At 41.2% G+C, this 21,684-nt stretch overlaps 2 protein-coding genes across 2 annotated transcripts in view; one reads left to right on the forward strand and one right to left on the reverse strand.

The window, feature by feature from the left end:
• The window catches only part of LOC114661678 (zinc finger protein 658B-like), a 278,339-nt gene that overhangs the window by 217,062 nt on the left and 39,593 nt on the right, over window positions 1-21,684 (forward strand). The window lies entirely within an intron of this gene.
• Window positions 17,194-21,469, reverse strand: LOC114661684 (zinc finger protein 883-like). The gene is made up of 2 exons (XM_028814850.2): window positions 21,332-21,469; window positions 17,194-18,975 (listed from the first exon to the last, which is right to left on the reverse strand). Exons 1-2 carry the CDS (start codon window positions 21,381-21,383, stop codon window positions 17,237-17,239), a joined length of 1,791 nt encoding a protein of 596 aa, XP_028670683.2. The 5' UTR covers window positions 21,384-21,469; the 3' UTR covers window positions 17,194-17,236.

Below are 21,684 nucleotides of genomic sequence, written 5' to 3' on the forward strand. Positions count from 1 at the left end.
GAGATTTGTGACCCACTAGAGGTAAACTCTTTAAAGATCTCCAGATGCTGTTTTCCTTGCTGCTCATTTCAACTTACTCAAAGGGTGAGACACCTCCTCCTCCTCCTCCTCTATTTGAGGGGGGGCCACCCAGCCCCACGGTGTTCCTCCTATGAACCCACTGGCTGCATTTCACCATCATGTTCCTGGAAAGAAAACATCAACTCAGTTTTTGAAAATGAATAGCAGCCAAGGACACAGGGCTGGACCTCCAACTTCTGTTGTAACAGATGTATGGTGATGTCACATTAAAGCAGGAGTTTCAGATCTCAGGCTTAGCTCCTGGAGGGCCACAGACTTTCATCGCCTGTTACTTTCGTGATTGGTAGCCAACCGATGTTTCAACATCAAGTCATGGCATGAAATAAAATGACGAGTAATGGCAGGGTTTGGCTTCTTATGGTTGAACTGGGAAAGCCTGAGGACAATGCATCCCACCAGGAACTGACTTTGAGACCCCGGAACCCAATGTTTGTGGACCTGAGCAGCTCAATCCTTATTGTTAACTGGTTAAGGAGAAAAAAATAAGCAGTTACAGTTTTGGAACATTAAAGAGTGAGTCAATTTTTAAAAAGTGGACAACGTCTACATCATTAGCAGCGGGAGCTGGTGATTAATTGGATGACCGTAAAACTGCAGCCGTCCACAAATTGAATATGAGACCCCATGGCTTAAAGCTTCATCTTTGTTTCACTTTATGGAGGCCCAGCCTGAAGTTCAACAAAGCAGCCACGCTGAGCCTCATCAGACCTGATTGCAAGTCTTCTCTTTGCAATGTGAGGCCCTCTGAACTAACTTTGTTACTCATGGATTTCCACACACAGCCGATTGTGCATCAGGATATTCAGTGAGATAGAGTATTCAAAGCCCACCATTGACCCCAAAGGTGACCTTCACCTGCCCACACTCGCACTGTGGTCTGCACATCAAAACTTAGCAAAGTCCTTGAGATGTCCCAGCCATTGTCACTGTGTGGATTTCAAAATCGCCTCCAACAGATATTTGAATGTTTCTCTTCTTGGAAGGTACAGCCTGAGGCTTGAGGAAGCAGCCACACTAAGCCTTGTCAGATCTGATTGCTTTTCTTCTTCGTCCATTGCAAATGAGAAATGATTTGGATGGCTAAATCTACACCAGAAGGCCACCCACATGAGGCTAGTCTGGTAACACCAGTGCCAGCTCTCCAGTCGGTGCCATTATAAAGGCTGCTGGCTCTGCTGCCTGTCACGAGTGAGATCTCAGCGCGGAGAGAATGACGAAATATGTGACTGTGACTGTGCAGGCTCTGCTGTATCTGTGGGCCATGATGATGGCACAGGTGAGTATGTGTGTTTTGGGGGTACAGAAAATCCATACACATTTTTTTTTCAACTGTATGACTGTGCATCTAACAAGTTGCATGACAAGGTGGAGGGATGCACTGATATAATAATATCTGGCAAACACACTAGTAATCTATATATTCAGAGTTGTACAAACTGGGCTTTCCTTTCACTGTTACTTGGGTCAATGTTGAGCAACACTTGTTTGTGCCTTAAATACATCCTGTCACCGTTGTACATAAATTTAAATGAGACCATGTTAGAGGACATCCTGCTTATTCATCTAATCAAACAGTTTGGCATGCAAACCAGCACAGAAATCCACACTCATCAGACATTGCATTTTCAGTCACAACTGTAGAAGTGAATGTGTGCTTAGTAGGCCCAGAGCACACTTAATTCTGTGTTTTGTTTTTGGCTGTTTGTATAATGGTGACATTTATTATGTCTTGTTTGCTAGATGATTCAGGCTGCCTACAACATAAAAGCAGTGATTGTTGGACAGCAGGTGTAACACTAGAGGGCATTGTTGCTCCTCCAACCCAATACACAAACACTGATAACACGAGGTAAAACCGCAAAGAAGTTTCTTTTAATTATTTTTTTCTTTAAATAGTGCCCTTCAAGCACCACAGCCACAAATAAACAGTCAAGTAATTTAACACAATACACAATAATGTCAAATCTCTCTCTATATTTCTCCTCCACACCTCCCAGCAAGCTTTGTCCACCTCCACCCGACTCCGGCTCGCTTGCTGGGTTCACAGCCGTCCTTTATATAGTCCTTGACCTGGTAGTGATTCTGTCCTTCCATCCGAGGAACTTGCCGGAACTTCCGGGTCAGACGGGGAACTTGAATTTTCTTCACCCTGAAAGTACTTCGGAGCTTCCATCCTCGTGACTTGGGAGTACTTCCAGGCTATGGATGAGACGTGACTCCTCCGGTTCTCTTGCAGCATCTCCTGGCTGCTCCCATGGTACCCAGCAGGGCTGTGGTATTAAATAAGTTGACCAGAATTTTTTGGGCCAATCCGGGGACATGGGTTGGGTGTTAGTGGAGTGCAGACTACATATGTCTCGAGAAGAATTCATGCCTGGTTGTGAAAATGCAGTTTCATCACGACGTGCTAGCGTACACGAACAAGCAAAACTTAACGCAAAATCGTGCAAGGACTGGAAATGTGGACAAATCTTAAACCGGGGACAAAACAGGGACATGTTTCTGAGTGGGGACAGTTGTCCGAAAAAGGGGACTGTCCCCGGAATACGGAGATGGATGGTCACCTTATATTAAACTACATGTCTCATAGGGCCCTGTGGGAATCCAGGGCACCGCCGCAGTCCAGGGGAGCTGCCATCTAGCGTTTTGGGGGAAGACCCTTGTCCTTGAAAAGCTGCCTTCCCTCATCCTGCCATCCCAGGGACGTCCCAGCTGGGTTGAGCTGCCGGTCATCTCTTACACAGGCTATTGTGAGACAACTGAGTTTTGTGACATGCTTCTGATAGACGCTGAAAACGTTTCACCTTATGTTTCTGTTGAGCTGTAGGCACACCACGGCATATGTAGTCGGTTACAGTTTTGTTCAAATACTGTCACATTCTTCTACAGCCTATCTTATCTTTTGCACTTGTAGTCATGTATTTTTGTTTGCTGATACAGGCATGCTAACCAGTTACAGTTTTAGCTTTACAATTCTTTTGTCTTTTGATTGTCTAATTTATTTTTATTTGTACATATTATAATATTTTTGTTAAAATCAATGCAGTTTACTGTATTTAACATGCTTAATAAATAAATAATTACACATGTTTTTGATTTAAGGCACGTATTAGTTATTTCATCATAAGCACAAAAATGCGAAAGTGTGTTTGTTTTTAATTGTTTTAGTGAAATTCAAAGCAAAAATAGTTCACACTGAATGAAGTGAAAAACGGATAATACACACACTCAAGAAAAACCTTTTGACGTTTGACGCTTCTGTTTAAGGCTGACATATCTGGGATACATTTCTTTAACTTTCTCAAAGTTATTGTGCGGCATACAATCAGAAAACTGCAATTTTTTTTATTTGCAAGCAAACAATCTAATCCTAAACTGCCTAACTGTACATTTTGGTAGATAACTAGGAAATTTATTTAATAACATTCCGTTATTACATTACCTATACAGCTAAGAAACACGTTTTAACTTTTGGGAATAAAAGAATCTTCCATTAACTATACTGTATATAAAATTCACTTTCTTTTCAAATTGAGTAAACATTTACGTGAATTTACAAATAAAATTTTAGAAGTAGCACATTGGGGTGGAATTAAACTCCGAGTCCTATTTCAATTTATTGTAAGACAGCTCGCTAATCTCACTAATTGCGACGCATGTACTTTCAAATCGCCTTGAAATGAATTAATGGCTAAGCCTCTGCAATATGCTGATAGAAAAAAGAAACACAACTCTCGTTGTTAGATTGAAATTTAAGCATTAACTTATGGCACAACAAAAAATAAAAGAGAATATTTCGGGGGTCGACGGGACAACAGAGTCCAATCCTTCTTCTTGCTAAAACGTAATCCTGTCCTGAGCATTTTCAGGGTGTCCTTGAGACACATGGGAAATGAAGTCTTCAAGGAGTCGAGTATGCGCATGTGCAGAAAAGATGCAGGCGTGTGTTTTGGTGTTTGATCTGTCAACGTTAGCGGCGGAACAAAAAAATTGATTGGGGCTCTGGGTTAAACGTCATCAATAGTGACGGAAGCGGAAATAAAATGCGGGCGTCTACCGCGAAATGCGAAATATGTCACAAAAATAATAACGCAGAAACTGGATAAATGTGAACGATAACGTTGCGTTAACGGGCTGCGAGAGCTTTCGTTTTTACCTCTTGTGACGTCTTACTTTCCTAATCCTATGCGTTCACGCCAGTTTTCCGGAGAAACGCGAGATCGCTCTTTGTTCGCTACCGAGTCTGCACAAGAAGCAGTTAAACATAAATTCAAATTATTATCTTGCAAATAAACAGCAAGCTGACGCGCATCAACGCGTATATCACGTCGCATCATTTACAATTAAACCACAAGAACCCCAGTTCTGGTTGATCCGGTTTTTCTTTTCTTTTTTATTATCTGTATTATTGACTGATGCAGGAGTTCAGCTTTATGTCACAACTCGGACAATTCAAGCGTCGTTGTTTTCTTCCAGCTATCCCTCCAATAACGCCATTGACCGACCTGAAGCTCTCACTTCGAAGAGCCTTCGCACGAAGTCTTACTAGCCGTGTGCCCGGCATCAGAAAGACACAATTACTGGAAATAACGGAGGCAAGGAAATGGCGGTGAACGGGAGAGGTGAGCCATGATAGCGAGGACGAGACGAGGCGACAGGATTGCTGGAGCTAAAGGCGGTGGTGGAAGAAAAAAGGCAGGAGACAAGAATAAAGTCCACCGGAGCAGACGGGGACCGAAGGATAATGAGTGCCGGCTACACGAGTCAACGGGCTTCGGGGACATTTAACACAGAAATGACCGAAATGAGCAGGACAAGCCGAGATCAAGGTGCTTGTTTTCTTTTTCTTTAAAAAAGAAAAATCTTTTTATTACGTGCTTTGCTTGTTAAAACATTATGTAACATAACAATGGATATGCAGTATGTTAATTATACTTGCACATCACACTTGTAAACCATACATAAAATGATGTGGGAGTTCATAAAACGAGCCAGATCACAATGGGGAGGATGGAGAAAGGCTTATTTATTATATCAGAAAGAAACTTTGCTGCATGGAAAATTTTCTGTTATTATGTGTGTCTTACTGTGTTAGCTTCTATCAGTTGTAATTAACATGTAATTTTCAAATTGCCTCAATGTTTAAATGTACTCTTGTATAATGATGATGATGACGATAATAATAATACTGTAATACAAAGCTAGTGATAGGTCATGAAATGAATAAATAAATAAATACTGAATGCTATGTCAGGTATGGTCTAATCTTGAAGATATTGCATACAGTGAGACCATTTAAACACGGTGCCTGAAGGACAGCTGGTCATCGATGACCACTCCAGTGTTGTGTAACGTGTTAGTGATAATAGGCCAGACTGAACAGTGGTGGGGGGCTGAATAGATGGTCAGACTTGGATAAGAAAGTCTTTACATGGCTGAGCTGAAGATTGTGCTCCTTCATCCATCTTTTGTGATGTCATTGAGACGTCCAGAGATTCCAGCTTTTACCATGTGGTCCTCTGTGTCATCAGCATAGCACTGTTAGAAGAAATCATGGAACAGGATGGTAGGGCCTTGTGAGGAGGTGTATAGAGTGAAATAATAATAAGAACAAATTGTATTTTTTAGCATATCTTCATACTCAACCTTTAGGTCAAAGTGATTTAGGAGTTTAGTTAAATTTATTGTCGTGTACGTGGTTTGATGAAACTTGCACTTGCATGTCCCCTCAGACAAGAAGTTAAACAAAAGTTTACAAGATAAAATATAAACAGTAAATAATAAATTACAAAAATAATAAATCCAGATAATTCAGTGAATAAAAATAATAAACACATTTTTTTCCTGTCTGCCAGTTCTGGAGTGTTGACCTAAATTTGTCCAATTGAGGTGATTTTGATCAAAATGCCAAGCTATCTTCTTGTTGTTTTTCTAAGCGGGCGTACATTTGAGGCCAAAAGCCTCCACCCACCTCAGCTAAAGACTTTCACACTCCACGTTTCCCAACTCCACACACATCGTCACGTCACCATACATGCCCTGTGTAAATTCTGTCAGGGTATCACTGGTATTTTCATAAGTGTTGCATACAGATTGAGTTCAGCCTTTATTTATTACATCAGATTTTTTCAGGGTGACAGGTTTGCTTACACCAAGTTGAGTGTCTGTTTAAACAGCCTGGAAGATTCCAGAAATTGGTGGAATGACTTGTAGAAGCCTCTGATTGGCCAGTTGTCTTAAAAATCAAGTTAATTGGAAGTGCACCTGTATTTGTGTTTGAGGGCCTACCTTTAGTGCCAGTGCCTTGTTGCCTTTGGGAAAATCCAAACAACTCAGCCAAGCAAAAAACATTGTGGACCTCCATAAGCTTGAGTATTGTTTAGGAGAAATTTCTAGACAAGTGATGGAACCACAAGTGTCTGTCCATATAATTGTGTGCAAATACAAATATCTGGGGGACACAAAGAGACCGCATTGTTCAAGAAGGAGGTGCAGGTGAACGCCCTGGCATGAATGGACTTTGTTGTGAAAACGTCAACTGAAGTCCTAGACAACAAAAAAGAAACTGGCAAAGGAGCTGGAAGCATCAGGTACCAAAGTATCTACATCCACCATTAAGATTGTCCTTCATTGCCATGGGCTGAACAACTGTTACACAAAAGAAGAAGCCCCTAATCCAAGATTGACATGCATGCCATGTGTGAAGTCTAGCAGGGTATCTCAGATTTAAAAAAAAGCCAACCTGAAGGTTGTAGAGGCTCACCAGGACAAACACCTGGGCTTTTGGAGGAGTGTTCTGTGGTCAGATGAAGCCCAAAATGGAACTGTTTCACCATAATTACTACTGCTATGTATGGGGAAAGAAGGGCAAGGCTTTTCATTCAAAGAATGCTATGGAGTATGGCGGTGACGGCATCATATTGTTGGGGTGAAGGGTCTGGGGCACTTCAGAAAATAAATGGCATCATGAGGAAGGAGGAATATTTAAAAATTCTGAGACAGCACCTCAAGACATCAGCAGGGAAGTTAAAACCTGGTTGCAAATTTGTCTTCTGGGAGGACAATGACGCTAAAGCATACTTACACAGTTGTGACAAAATGTCCTCAAGTAAATGAGGTCAAACTATTGGAGTGACCATCACAAAGCCCTGACCTGAATCTCATGAAAACTGAAAAGTTTTGTCTGATCAAAGAGGACCACAAACCTCACTGACATACGCCAGGTCTGTTGAGAGGAATGAGCAAAAATTTCCTGCCGGGTATTGTAAGTAACTACTAGAAGGCAACCCTACATGTTTGAGACAAGTTAAGCAAAGTGTATGGAAACTCACCTAAAATCTCATCCAGTAAGTGAAGGTTGAAGTCGGCTTAGCAATTATTGTGACATGAACACTGATGGAAATTAAATAAGGCAGACACCCTAATTGACGTGACACAGAGATTGTGTGGTAACGTTACATGTGGAGGTGTGAAGCTGGGGAGTGTGAAAGGCTTTAGCAGAGGTGGGAAACATTTGGATTCAACTGTATGCATTTTCAAAGTGGTGTGTGTGCTTCAGAGTGGATAAAACTATTTAAAAGTGAAATTGTTCAATCTCCATATGAATTTGTAATTTTTTTCTTTATGCAGATCTTCCCAAAGCCTCTCTTCACCTTGGTCCAGACACTGGCTTTGTGAAGACGGAAGTGGATCTCCCAGTGTGTCTTTATGGTTCTGTTAAACAAGAAGACGCTCAAGAGTGGTGCGTTGCTGTGTCAGGTAATCAAAGGGACGAGGGGTCCATCAGCACTAATGCACAGGCGCCAGGGATTTTCAAAGAGGAGCCCACAGAAGTGGAACTTTCTTCCTCTCTTAAGAAAGAAGTGCCATCATATGAATGTATAGGCAAGAATACAGTCGCCATCTGTAACATGGTGGAGAACAGTCTGAGCGGATCTGTGCAGAAAAGTCCATTATTGGAAGGGCAGGTTTGTGGATTTGAGGGTGAGAATGCAGACAAGAAATTAAAAATGAATGTCTTCAAGATGGAAAGTACGGAGAGTGAGCCACAGGCTGTAGGTGACCTTCACGAGTGTAGCGATAAGTCAACCAAATTAAATAACTTACACTACCGTGGAATACGTCACATTTATGACAAAGGGAGAAAGCCTTACCAATGCGCTGAATGTGGAAAGAGTTTCAAACATACGTCCTCACTTACGTGTCACCAGAGAGTTCACACTGGCGACATGCCTTACCAATGTGCTGAATGTGCAAAGAGTTTTAAACGGAGTTCAGAACTTAAAAGTCACCAGAAAACTCACACAGGAGAAAAAGCTCACTTGTGCACCCAGTGTGGCCGGAGTTTCAAATGGATTTCAGTCCTTAGACGTCACCAGAACGTTCACACTGGAGAGAAGCGGTATCAGTGTAACCAGTGTGGAAAGAAATTCAAACAGGTTTCCGGCCTTAGCAGTCATCTGAGGATTCACACGGGAGAGAAGCAGTACCAGTGCAGCAAGTGTGGAAAGACTTTCAGAGAGCGTGGGGACCTCAAGGTTCACAGGAGAAGTCACAGTAGAGAAAAATCTCATCAATGCACTTATTGTGGAAAAGTTTTCAAGTGGAATTCAGAGCTCATACGACACCAAGCGTTACACACGGGGAAGAAACCCTTTCAATGTAACGAATGCGGAAAGAGTTTCAATCAAGTTTCACACCTTAGGTACCACCATAGTGTTCACATTGGAGAAAAGCCGTACCAGTGTAACGAATGCGGGAAGAATTTCCAGCAAGGCTCAACTCTCAAGCTTCACCAGAGAATCCACACCGGCGAAACGCCTTATCAATGTGCGGAATGTGGGAGGGGTTTTAAACAGATTTCAGCTCTTAGACGTCACCAGAAAACTCACACCGTAGAAAAAACTCATTTGTGCACCCAGTGTGGTAGGAGCTTCAAATGGATTTCAGTCCTTAGACGCCACCAAAACGTTCACACTGGAGAAAAACCCTATCAGTGTAACCAGTGTGGAAAGAAGTTCAAACAGTTTGCCAACCTTAGGAGACATCTGAGGATACACACTGGAGAGAAGCCATAGTGGTGTAGCAAGTTTGGAAAGACTTACAGAGAGCATGAGGACCTCACGTTTCACAAGAGATAACTCACAGAAGACATAAACCATAGCGGTGCACTGAGTGGAATTCTGCGGAGTTTCTACGGCACCAAACATTACACCCAATTTGGGGGGAAAACCCCTTTCAATATAATGAATATGGAAAGTTTCAAACAAGGTCTGGACCTCACGTGTCTACTTAGAGTTCACACTGGAGAAAGGCCAAATGGTGTAGTGGACAGTTGGACTCTTGACATAATGTTATTCTGGAAGAATTAGCTTAATAGGATTGGCGAACGATGTTGGCCTGTTTTTGTTTAAATATTTCGAGTGTACTTTGCATGAAGAAAAACTTTCTAACGTTTATGCCAATTCTGCTGTTAACACGTTTCCAATCGTGTTCTTATTGCAGAGTGTACTTTCATGTAGAAGCTGATGTCCACTGTACTCATTTGTTTCAAAATTTTAAACACTTCAGCCATGTCAATTCTTCATCACCATTACCTTAAACTGAAATGGTTCAATTCCTTCAGTCTCTGCTCATAGCTCTCAGTCCTGAATCAGCCTTGTTGCTGTTTTATGGACTTTGTGTACCACTGCTGTGTTTCTCATGTAATATGGAAACCAAATCTGTATACAGTAGTCCAGGTGATGCCTCTTTACTTTAGCATAACCACCCTTGGCTTGTACTCCTCACTAGGGGGCGCTGTGTAATATCTTAGTAGGTTTTGTACCTGTTACACTGTCTGGATGTACTGATCAATCCTTCATGACTCCCAGGTTCTTCTCTTCAGGGTACTTTCAAGTTTCAAATCTTCCATTGTCTATTCCAATCTAACATTTTTGCTTTCTACATGTAATGCTTTTCATCTGTTTGAATTAATCTTTAATTAATCACAAGCCTGTGTCCTGTCCAAGTCCCTCTAACAATTTAGTGGATTCTACACTATCTGCCCTTCCACCTCCTTTGGTATCATCTGCAGTCTTGATCAGCTCATTGATTATATTCTTGTGCAGATCCAATACGTATATTAAAAAGAGCAGCAGCTTCAGAGCACCACTTGTAACTTCACCTCATTCTGAACCAGTCCCCTGTCACCATAACCCTTTGCTTCCTCTGTTTGAGCCCATCGTGTCCCTTTCTACAGACTACGCCTTCAGTTCCCATTTCATTTAGTTTGATCACTGACCACTAATGTGGTGCCTTATCAAAAGCCTTCTGAAAAATCAAGATTAATAATGTAATATGCACCATTCATATTGTCTGTTTGTGTTGCTTCTGGATTGAATTTCCACATATAAATAAGTGAAACATGACCGTCCTCGTCTGACCTCAGGCAGAATGCTAAGAAACACACCAGTACTTGTCACTTGATGCTCAGTGTTGTCCATAATAATTTCTTCCGTTAATTTACTTGGTGGCACACGTCAGGTTTGTTGGCATGTAGTTACTTGAAACAGTCCAGTCGCAAAGAGCAAAGACATCCAGCACCCCTGTGAAAAAGACGTTGAGTTTCAGTACTTGATTACAGAAATGATTGCTAGTAAACACTTCGTTATTTGATGTCAGACGTTCACATCTTGTTTGAAGAACTTCTTTAATTCTGATACATTGGTAAGTTTGTGAGGGTCAGCTGCTCATTTCAGCATCTCTGTTTGGTTCAAGTTAGGACATTGACTAGGCCACTGCCAAAGCACTGAGCAATTCAGTTGAAGACTTGTTTGAGCTTCTAACCCAGTGACACTTCAGCTTCAGGTCACAGACAGATGATTGAAGATTCTCCTGAAGAATACTCTGGTGAAAAGCACAGTTCCCCATTCATTCAATAATGGCAAGTCTTCCAAAGCATTCCCACCCCAGCACTCCATGTTTTATTGTAGTTCTGATGGTCTTGCTGTTGATCACCACATACTGTGGGCCCAGTGTCATCCAAAGAGTTCTACTTTTGAGTTGTCAGAACTTCTCTCCAAAAGGCTGAGGATCATCCAGATGGTACTTTGTACTGATGTTCCTCTTGGATAGCAGAGTTTTCCACTTTGCGGCTCTCCCTCGAATCCCATTTTGTTACTCGTCATGGGGTCCTGACCACTGAGGCTTCATATGCCTGCTGTTCTTTGTAGTCATTCTGGAGTCCTTTGTGACCTCTTCAATGAGTTGTCACTGTACCGTTGTGGTCATTTTGGCAGGCCAATTTTTTCTGAGTGAGTTCCCAATGTTCTCTTTCTGTAGATAATGGTTCTTGCTGTGGGGCGCCGGAGTCCCAGAGCCTTAGAAGTGGGTTTGTCACCCTTTCATTTCCAGATAGTGAAGTTTCAACAACTGTTTTCCTCATCTGTCCTGGAATTTCCTTTAGTCGAGGTGAAGTGTGGTTAGTAGGCCCAGAGCACACTTAATTCTGTGTTACATTATTGTTTTTTTGTATAATGGTGACATTTATTTCTTGTTTGCTAGATGATGCAGGTAGCCTACAGTCGCAAAGCAGTGATTGTTGGATAGCAGGCTAATGAAACTTCATTCATGTGAGACAACCGAGTTCTGTGCCATGCCTCTGACAGACGTTCTAAATGTTTCTCCTCATTAATGTTTCTGCTGAGTTGTAGGCACACCAAGGCACATGTAGCCGGTTAGAGTTTTGTTCAAATACGTTGGCTGCCACATTCTTCTACAGTCTATCTTTCACCACTTGTAGTCATTTATTTTTGTTCAATGATGCAGCGTGCTAGTCAGTTACATTTTTAGCTTTACAGTTCTTTTATCTTTTGATTTTGTAATGTATTTGTATTTGTACATATTTTGTTTGTTTAAATTGATGCAGTCTGCTGTAATTGCTTAATAAATACATAATTACATGTTTCTGATTTAAGGCAAGTCTTTGATTTAATACCGTAGTTTATTTCATCATACGCACCACTATGGCCAAAGTGTGTTTGTTTTCAATTGTTTTAGTGAATTTCAGAGCAAAAATAGTTTACAAAAAATGAAGTGAAAAACTGATAATACACACACACACAAGGAAAACCTCTTGACGTTTGGCGTTTCTGTTTATGGCTGACATATCTGGGTTACATTTCTTGAAGTTTCTCTTAGTTATCATATGTGTACACGGAATACAATCAGAAAACTGTGTGCCATTTTATCTTTTTATTTGTAAGCAAGCAATCTAATCCTAAGCTGACTAGCAGTACATTTTTGTAGCTAACTAAGATATTGATTTAGTAACATTCTGTTATTACATTACCTATACGGCCAAGGAATGAGGATGGCTCATGTGTTAGCTCTTGGGAATAAAAGAATCCTCCATTAACTGTAACCATATAAAATTAACTTTCTATTCAAATTGAGTAAACACTTCTGTGAATTCAGTATTAACATTTAAGATGTAGCACACTGAGGTGGAATTCAGCTATGAGTCCAGTTCCAACCTATCATATAGTGCCTTTCACATCTACCAACCTATGTGTCTTTTATTTAGTCCCTTTCCTGGCTGTCTATCATATAGTGCCTTCCATTATCTACAATATATGCTGACTCAACATCTATTAAGTAGTCGCTTTCCAAAGCATTATATAGTGCCTCTCATATCTATCATAAACTTCCTCTCTCATTTATTATCCTATCTATCAGGTATATTGTGCCTTTCATTTCTATCAATCTATCATATATGTAGTACCCTTCACATTTATCTAACATTCACAAAGTGCTTATCATATCTATATATCTGTTTTATAGTTTCTATCCTACATTATAGATAATGAGATAGGAAAGGCACTATGTGATAGATATATACTGTACTGGCTTTCATTATGTGATAGATATATACTGTACTGGCTTTCATATGTTTGAATCCAGCTGAGCCTTTGTCTGTCTTGTGTCTTTTCTATCTATTTTTTAATAAAATCTCTTTCATAGCTATCTGTCTATTATATACAGGTAGGGTCTTTTCTGCCTGTCTTACTTTAATTGGGTTTAAATTTGTGCACATGCAGAGTCCACAGAAGTTCTTACCTGTTTGTGATAATCACCACACAGCATGTTGATTTTCTGGGGTCTTCATTAGTGAGTACAGCTGGAGTCTTTGTTACTTAAAAGTGATCTTTTTGTTACATGGTGACTTTCACTCTATCTATCTATCTATCTATCTATCTATCTATCTATCTATCTATCTATCTATCTATCTATCTATCTATCTATCTATCTATCTATCTATCTATCAAGCAAACACTGGGTGCAAGGTTTGACAATATATTCTTTTATAATAAAATGTTCATTCTGCGGTGGGTTGGCACCCTGCCCAGGATTGTTTCCTGCCTTGTGCCCTGTGTTGGCTGGGATTGGCTCCAGCAGACCCCCGTGACCCTGTGTTCGGATTCAGCGGGTTGGAAAATGGATGGATTGATGGATGTTCATTACTAAGAAAGGATTGACCAACTTAACTTTTAATCGTCAAAGTTGGCCATTAAAATTGTCTTCCATTTACGTGGTAAATACATTCCGATATCAAGCTTCAAATGTACATAGTGTATACTTTTAGACATTTTGAACACTTCTAAAATTTAAAATGCATTTAAATCACTTATGAAAATGTACTGTTTTGCAAGACATTTTAGTGTCATTTTACATTGTACCAAAGTATATTTAAAAAGTGAGATACTCCAGTGCCCACATGAGGGTTATATTGTTAGACACTGTGTTACAGTTGCCTTATTTCAAGATGGTTCTGTTTCCTTTCCGTTTCTTGCTTCTCCAGCGCCGAGGTGTCCCTGTTCATGTAGTTTTTCAGAGTTCACGTCCTTGCGTTGCCACTTCTCATTTCGCTGACTGGGGTCATCTCTTACCACACATCCCTCCTTTAAAGCTCTGGGCTGCTCTCTCCTTACCATCCTTATCATCAGATGACCAGTAGGTTCTGTTCATGATGCTTCATTTTCTAAATAAAGAAGTTTATCCACCTTCTACCCCTTGATGATGACTTTTGTGGACACCTGCCCTTCAACCCTTGCTGCCCATCTTCTACCCCTTGATATGGACACCTGGAATATGATGACACCCACCTTTTCCCCTGTAATGTGGGCAGATGTCAACACCCTTTATGTCAAGTTTTGTCAGCATCCCGTTGTGGGTGTTTTAAGGCTTTCCTTTCAAGTTTCATTTTTTTCATAGTTCTCCACTGAAGCTGCTGGGATAAAATTGTATCTGTAAATAATATTTCATTTAAGAATGCATTTATGAGAAAAAAAAAAAACAAATGTGTGCCATTACTGTAAAAAGGACTTAAAAAAAAAAAAAAAACTAAACTTGCCCTTTTAAAGCAAGAAGATGTTACCACATTTACTCAGAGGGGAGACGTGAACAGTCCCACCCATGACACAGCACTGCAACTTATCATTATTATCATCTGCAGTGATTTCAGTTTTGATGATTTTTCAAATTCCATAAGTAATTCCACCCTTATTCGATTTGGCAAGCATCTGTTGTCAAACAGGCAACTTGGTAGGTACACTCTGTAAGATACCAGGGGCCTCATGCATAACGCTGTGCGTAGAATTTGCACTATAACATGACATAAGCACAAAAGCGGAAATGTGCTTACGCACAAAAAAATCCACATGCATAAATCTGTGCGTTCGCCAACTTCCACGTTCTTCTGCTCCATAAATCCCGGTCAGCGTGAAAAGTAACTCACGTACACACGCCTGCTGCCCCACCACCAACTCCACCCAGAATTACACCTCTTTGAATATGCAAATCAATATAAATAGCCCTTAAACTCAGTGTTCTGTGAAAAGACAATGGGAAAAGTACGAGGGAAAATAGAAGAATTTCAGCGAATACCAAGTGGAGATAAAATAAAGCATACTATTTGTTGGTTTAAACAGTGATATAAACAGTAAAAGGAAGTTGATCGAGTGACATAGCGTGTTGGAGAAACTCGAAAGCTCAAGTTCACAAAGTCACACAGTGCCCGAAATAAAAAAATATCAAAGTCAGCATGAAAAGGCGAGTTGTAGCCCACCATCTGAGTGTCATATGAAAGCTTATTTGGGTACAGTGAAAAAAAAAAAAAAATAGGCACACTGTGGGGAAAAAAGCACGAAATGTCAACTTTAATCTCTAAATTTCCACTTTAATCATGTAGTTTATTTTGTCATTAAAGTAGAACATCATAAACTTCATCTTAAAATCATTTAATTAACTAGTTTCTCAAATCCCATTGTAACTAAAGTAGCATGTTAAATGCTTTGTTTTGTATTTGATCTTCTATGTGCTCTGTGTGTGTGAATCACTACGTGCTTCCGGGCTTTGTCTTCCTCCAACAGGACACAGAATCCATTACATTCATAGTATTACAGCTCTCTAAATAATTAAAATACTGAGATGTATACTTGATATCATTTTCACGATAATAGTTAAAGCATGTTATTAAACATGGGAACACAGTGGCGCAGTGCTTGTTCATGTCTCACGTAAGATGCTTGCTGCGCCGTGCGTGACCTTCGATGAAATGCTTTATTACAGAAGTACTGTCTCTTTCAAATGTACTAACCTCCAATTCCTGTCCTTACTTTTCTTTCTCCAAATACCCAATCGCCACACAATCAGCTCTATAACAGACGTTAAGCCATCTGTAAGCTTAGAACGCCGATTCTTCAAAACTTTTAAGGAACACTGAAATATCTTCGTAGCATGTGTTTAATTATTCTATCCATCTATCCTTCCAGTGTTCCAGCAAGAATACAGCGCGAGGCAGGAACAATCCGTGAACAGAGCGCCAGCGACTAGCTAGCACTGCGGCACCGTGTCCTCACATGTTTAATTATTAACAATATAGATTATTTAAATGAAGTTAAAGCTTTATCTGTATAATGTAATAAACATATTTTGCTGCATTTCGTCTTAAAAATTATATCGTCATCATATGTAAATACGCGCTTTATAAAGTGGCTCAGGTTGTGCAATATTATAACTGTATCGCAAGTTTACAGTGAGGTGATTGTACTTATAAGTACTAACAGTTCTACAAGGAGCACTTGATGGACTGATTGAGTGCATTTATAGTTCTTAGCATGAAACTGTTTGTGAACTGCGAGGTCTGTACAGGAAAGGCTGTGAAGCATTTGCTGTATGAGAGCAGTTCAAATAGACAGCATGGCTGAGGCAGCATGTGCTTGATGTTGTATACTGAAAATTCTTTTTCCGATCAGCTGCTGTACAGCTGTGATTCACACTCAGATACAGTGATATAAATACTCCGAGTGGTGCAGTGAGAGTAATATGGAAAAAGATGATCCGATATGGCAACACCTAACGGGAGCAGCTGAAAGAAGAAGAAGAAGGTGCAGTGAGAGTTACAACGCTAAAGCAGTTATGGCATTTGGAATAGTTTGACCATTCCGTGGTTTGACCATTCCGTGGACCATTATATTGTTACAGGTTAATTACAATCAGATGCATTAAACTAATAAACAATATACAGTTGCCTCGCAGTTAGGAGACCCGGGTTCGCTTCCCGGGTCCTCCCTGCGTGGAGTTTGCATGTTCTCCTCGTGTCTGCATGGGTTTCCTCTGGGCGCTCCGGTTTCCCCCCACAGTCCAAAGACATGCAGGTTAGGTGGATTGGTGATTCTAAATTGGACCTAGTTTGTGTGTGGGTGTGTTTGTGTGTGTCCTGCGGTGGGTTGGCACCCTGCCCAGGATTGGTTCCTTGCCTTGTGCCCTGTGTTGGCTGGGATTGGCTCCAGCAGACCCCCGTGACCCTGTGTTCGGATTCAGCGGGTTGGAAAATGGATGGATGGATGGACAATATACAGTTAATTTCAGTGTATTTATAAAGCCATGTCAGGGATGTGGACCTAAAAAAGAAACGGTAACCACACAGGAACAGTAGCACTGCTTTGACGCTGGGTGCCGCCAGTCTGCAAAACCAAGCAGGGAACTTGCGTAAACCAGGGTATAAAGTTTAGGCTTTATACATCGCGATTTGAATGTGGAAATGTTCTTACGCAACATTTTTGTGCGTACGCACCATTTATACATGAGGCCCCAGGTGACTTGGTGTCCCTGCCTATTCCTTTGCGTGTTCTGTACTTTTATCCTCCATATGAATTTTCTGGTGCTGTCTAAGTCTGTAGCTGCGGCTGAAGGTCTTTCGACATTCGGTACACTGGTACGGTTTCTCTCCCGTATGAGTTCTCTTGTGGAATTTCAGGCTTGTGGCGTGGCTGAAAGTCCTTCCGCACTCTGTACACTGGTACGGCTTTTCTCCGGTGTGAATTCGCTGGTGAATCTTCAGGTTTACAGCGTTGATGAGGCCCTTCCCACATTCGGAGCACTGGTACGGTCTTTCCCCTGTGTGAGTTCTTAGGTGTTGCCTCAGACTAGCTGCCTGGCTGAATGCCTTTCCACATTCGGCACACTGGTACGGCTTTTCTCCCATGTGCATCCTCTGGTGAGCTTTAAGTTTAGAAGCCACGGAGAAAATCTTTGCACATTCGTTACACTGGTATAGTTTTTCCCCTGTGTGAATTCGCTGATGATATCGAAGGTCTGAATTTTGACTGAATGTCTTTCTGCATTCGATACACTGGTGCGTTTTTTCTCCTGTATGAATTCTCTGATGTTGTCGGAGGCCTGGCAACTGTCTGAAGGTTTTCCCACATGTGGTGCACCGGTATGGCTTTTCTCCAGTATGAATTCTCTGGTGCTGTTTAAGACTGGCAGCCATATTAAACGTCTTTTCGCAGTCTGTACACTGGAATGGTTTTTCACCTGTGTGAATTTTCTGGTGCGATTTTAGCTTGGATGCCATGTAGAATGTTTTCCCACATTCTGTACACTGATATGGTTTTTCTCCTTTGTGAATCCTCTGGTGCTGTCGAAGACTGGTCGTCTGTCTGAAAGTCTTTCCACATTCGGTACACTCATAAGGCTTTTCCCCAGTGTGAATCCTCTGGTGTTGGCGGAGGCTGGTAATCTGTCGGAAAGTCTTTCCACAGTCATTACAGTGGTACGGTTTTTCTCCAGTGTGAATTCTCTGGTGTTGCCTAAGATCCGAATTCTGGCTGAAAGTCTTCCCGCAGTCAGGACATTCATAAGGCTTTTCTCCCGTATGGATTCTCTGGTGGCATTTCAGGCTGGTAGCCTGACTGAAAGTCCTTCCACATTCAGTACACTGGTATGGCTTTTCTCCCGTGTGAATCCTCTGGTGGAGTTTAAGGCTTGTGGCCTGTTTGAAAGTGTATCCGCAGTCGTTGCATTGGAAATTTTTTTTACCTGTTTTTGCTATCTGCGGGAGTTTGAGGTGGTGTGATTTACAGAAGGGCAACTCGCTCGCAGCAGAGACTTTCTGCAAGCTTCCTGGACTTTTTCTCAACAACAGCTTCTTTCCTAAATTCTCATGCTGGGTTTCATCCCCTGCAGTCTCGACGTCTTGCTGAGCCAATGACAGACCCTCAGGTACTTTTTGGTGAGTGAAAATAGCATCATCTGCAAACTGCGTAGGAAGCACCTGCCATTTAATAACAGAAGAAAGTTCCACCTCTGAGACCTCCTCTTTAATCCTGCACTCCTCCTCTTCTGCCTTAGCTGCGATGAATATCTGCTTAATACAGTCACCTGGATCCTCAGCTATGCCCACCTGAGAATCCTCTTCTTTAATGGAAATGGAGATGAGCTCAGGGTCTCCTTCGGTTTTCAAAAAGCCGGCATTAGCAACTGTCTGTGAGGCCGCACTGTGTAGTTCCAACACACCCTGGCCCAAGTCAGCCCTTCCTTCAGTGTCTTGGAAAAAGTCCTCAGGGTGTCCTGCGTAAAAAGGGAGACAGAAGAGAAATTTCAACTGTGAAGCCACTCCAATGTAATTCAAGTCCCCTAAAGTCGATACTCGAATATAAAGTGCCTAAAACTGAGGACAGCTAAACCCGCATTCATATGGAATAAGTGTTTATGATATATACATGGAAAGTCATCAGAAAAACAAGTTAAACGAGTTAAAACAAACCAGCTGCAAATTTGATAAAGGTACAAAATAAAGAAGAGCAAAATCATTTTTAGTTCACCCAACCTCTATTACATAAGTGTTTTCATAACTTTAAGCACAAAAAGTTTTATCATTATAATTTGAGCACATGGCTTCCAACGTGTTAAAACAGTTTAAAAAGATATCAGTAATGGCGTAGTGCTACAATGATAGCATGCAGTGAGTACACTTGACTTATAGTTTTCATACTCTTTCTTTCTCTGTACATTTAGCATTCGTTTGCTCAGAGGTTGATATGCTTGCTCCTTCCTGAGCAGTTCTTCTCTTCTCCACCCTAGCAGCCCGCTTCTTCTCCCGTCAGCATCTTTTCACATTAAAACTTATTAAGTCGATGTTTGTGTTGCAATTACTTAGTATGTTTTTCTTAATTTTTCACATGAGCTGGCACTTAAGTCTTCAATCTGCCTCAAGAATGATTTAAGATATGAAGAGGTAGGTGAAGTGACCGCGAAGGTGGTAGGGAATGAGAATGGTGTCCGTACACATGTGCCGCCCTGCTGGTCACTGTCGAGAGTTGATTCTACAATAAAATAAAATAAAAAGAGGACTAACCTTGGAGGTCAATCATCACCCCAAAAGCAGATAGTAGACGCCCCATAGTATATGTGTACCAAATTTCAGGTCAATAGGCCACACGATTTGCGAGCTACAGGTTATTTAAAATCCTGGACAGACTAACGGACAGCCATGGTAACGTATTATATATAAAGATAGCAGGTCAAGTAAACAACCCATAATTAAAAGTAACACCATCACTGTTACCACAGAACATCTGTCATTCTTACCATGGAATTGCATGGGATAAGATATTTCAGGGATAGGCGTGTCTTCTATGGTTATGCAATATCGTTGAAACAAGCTCTTTGACATCCTCGAAAAACTTCTAAAATCCCATGGAAATGCAATTATTACAAGAAACAATGGAATTTTCCTGACATGTCGATTCACACGGGACTAGTCTGATGTTAAAAAGATAATAAAATGTGATCTTTTGGTTTAGCGCTTAAATTGAAGTGCAGAAACATCACCTAAAGAAAGACATATTTGGAGGTGATTAGTTTTACACCAGGAGGTGGGGTAAAGTAATTATTAATGGAGGACCTCTGTAATTTTTAAGCCCTGTTCAGACAGGAGTTACTTTTACACAGAGAAGTGGGGTAAGTTCAGTGCCTGAATTGGGCCAACATGCACCAGTAATCCATAGCAGTATTTCCCCCGTAGTTAATGAATGTGTGCCATCAGTTCAGACCACATTAGCAACTCTTATTTATAACAATATGTCCATTCCTCTGCTCAGTCAAACACGATCGAGACAGGGTGCACCAGGCAGGAGAGTTTGGCCCACACCAGGATACTGAGGAAAGGCATAAGAGGAACGCTGAGAGTCATCTTCAAACACAGGAAATATTCATGAGAATATGAAAGATGTTTTGCCAGCGAGTAATGGGGGTCTTTATTTAGTAACTCATAAATGTTAAATTGTATGACAATGTGCATTTAAAACAACTAAATAAATATTCTTATCAGTCTATTGTGTATGATCCATAGCCATGAGACATATTGCAAAGTTTTCTTCAGTCTACCCTGTGTTATTTAAAAGCCTTTTCTACACACTTCAATCTAATTAATGAGTCCTCCTGTCCAGTAACAGCTGCAGAGTTGAGTCGTGTCGATCACGCACTTAGGCACATCCTAAACTATAACAGTGTGGATTATGCACAAAAGTTGCCCCCTGATCTTATGGTTCTGTTTTTTTTTAAATATTTAACTGTTTATACAATTAATAGCGCGTTTGATGGTTTGCCTTGCAATAAAGCACTTCCAACCAGGTACGTAGTGATTTCCCCAAATATTATAGCAACACCCAGGGGGGTTTGGAGATGGAGGGCGTCCGTTATTATTCCACATTAAAGGTGAAAATCTAAGCCTCAACTGAAAGGCACAGGGAGACAGCCATAAAGCTGAGAAGGGACCGTGAGCTCAATTCACATTTCTCACCCCACACTCTCCGTATCAAACTCTTTCCTTATTTGCATGTATACTGCCTTGACGCGTGAGCTCCCGCCCCTATTTCTCAATGGACACCCCTTGCACATCGACATACTGATCCCTGCCTCTTACCTTCGCCAACTCCAGGTGTAAACGCAACTTGATCTCCGCCTCTCGCGCTCATTTCTTTTTCTTCGTGGGTGTGAAGTGACCGCCTCGTTTTCACCACGACTTCTGCTTCTGTCGTTGCTGGTGTCGTAACGAAATAAACTGCGCACGCGTCTCGCCGTCTCCAGAGGACTACATTTCCCAGGTAACCATGCTGCGACAAATACTATTCTGTTACCAAAATGAGAACCCACGCCGAGCAAGAACCTCACAAGTTTTTGTTTATTTTTACTTATATATTCTTAAATGGATCACCATCAGAACAGATGTATTTTAGAAGGACAATTACACAGGAATTCCAGAGAGCGAGGGCCGGA

This window comes from Erpetoichthys calabaricus, chromosome 12 (assembly GCF_900747795.2).
Source record: "Erpetoichthys calabaricus chromosome 12, fErpCal1.3, whole genome shotgun sequence".
Taxonomy (NCBI): Eukaryota; Metazoa; Chordata; class Cladistia; order Polypteriformes; family Polypteridae; genus Erpetoichthys; species Erpetoichthys calabaricus.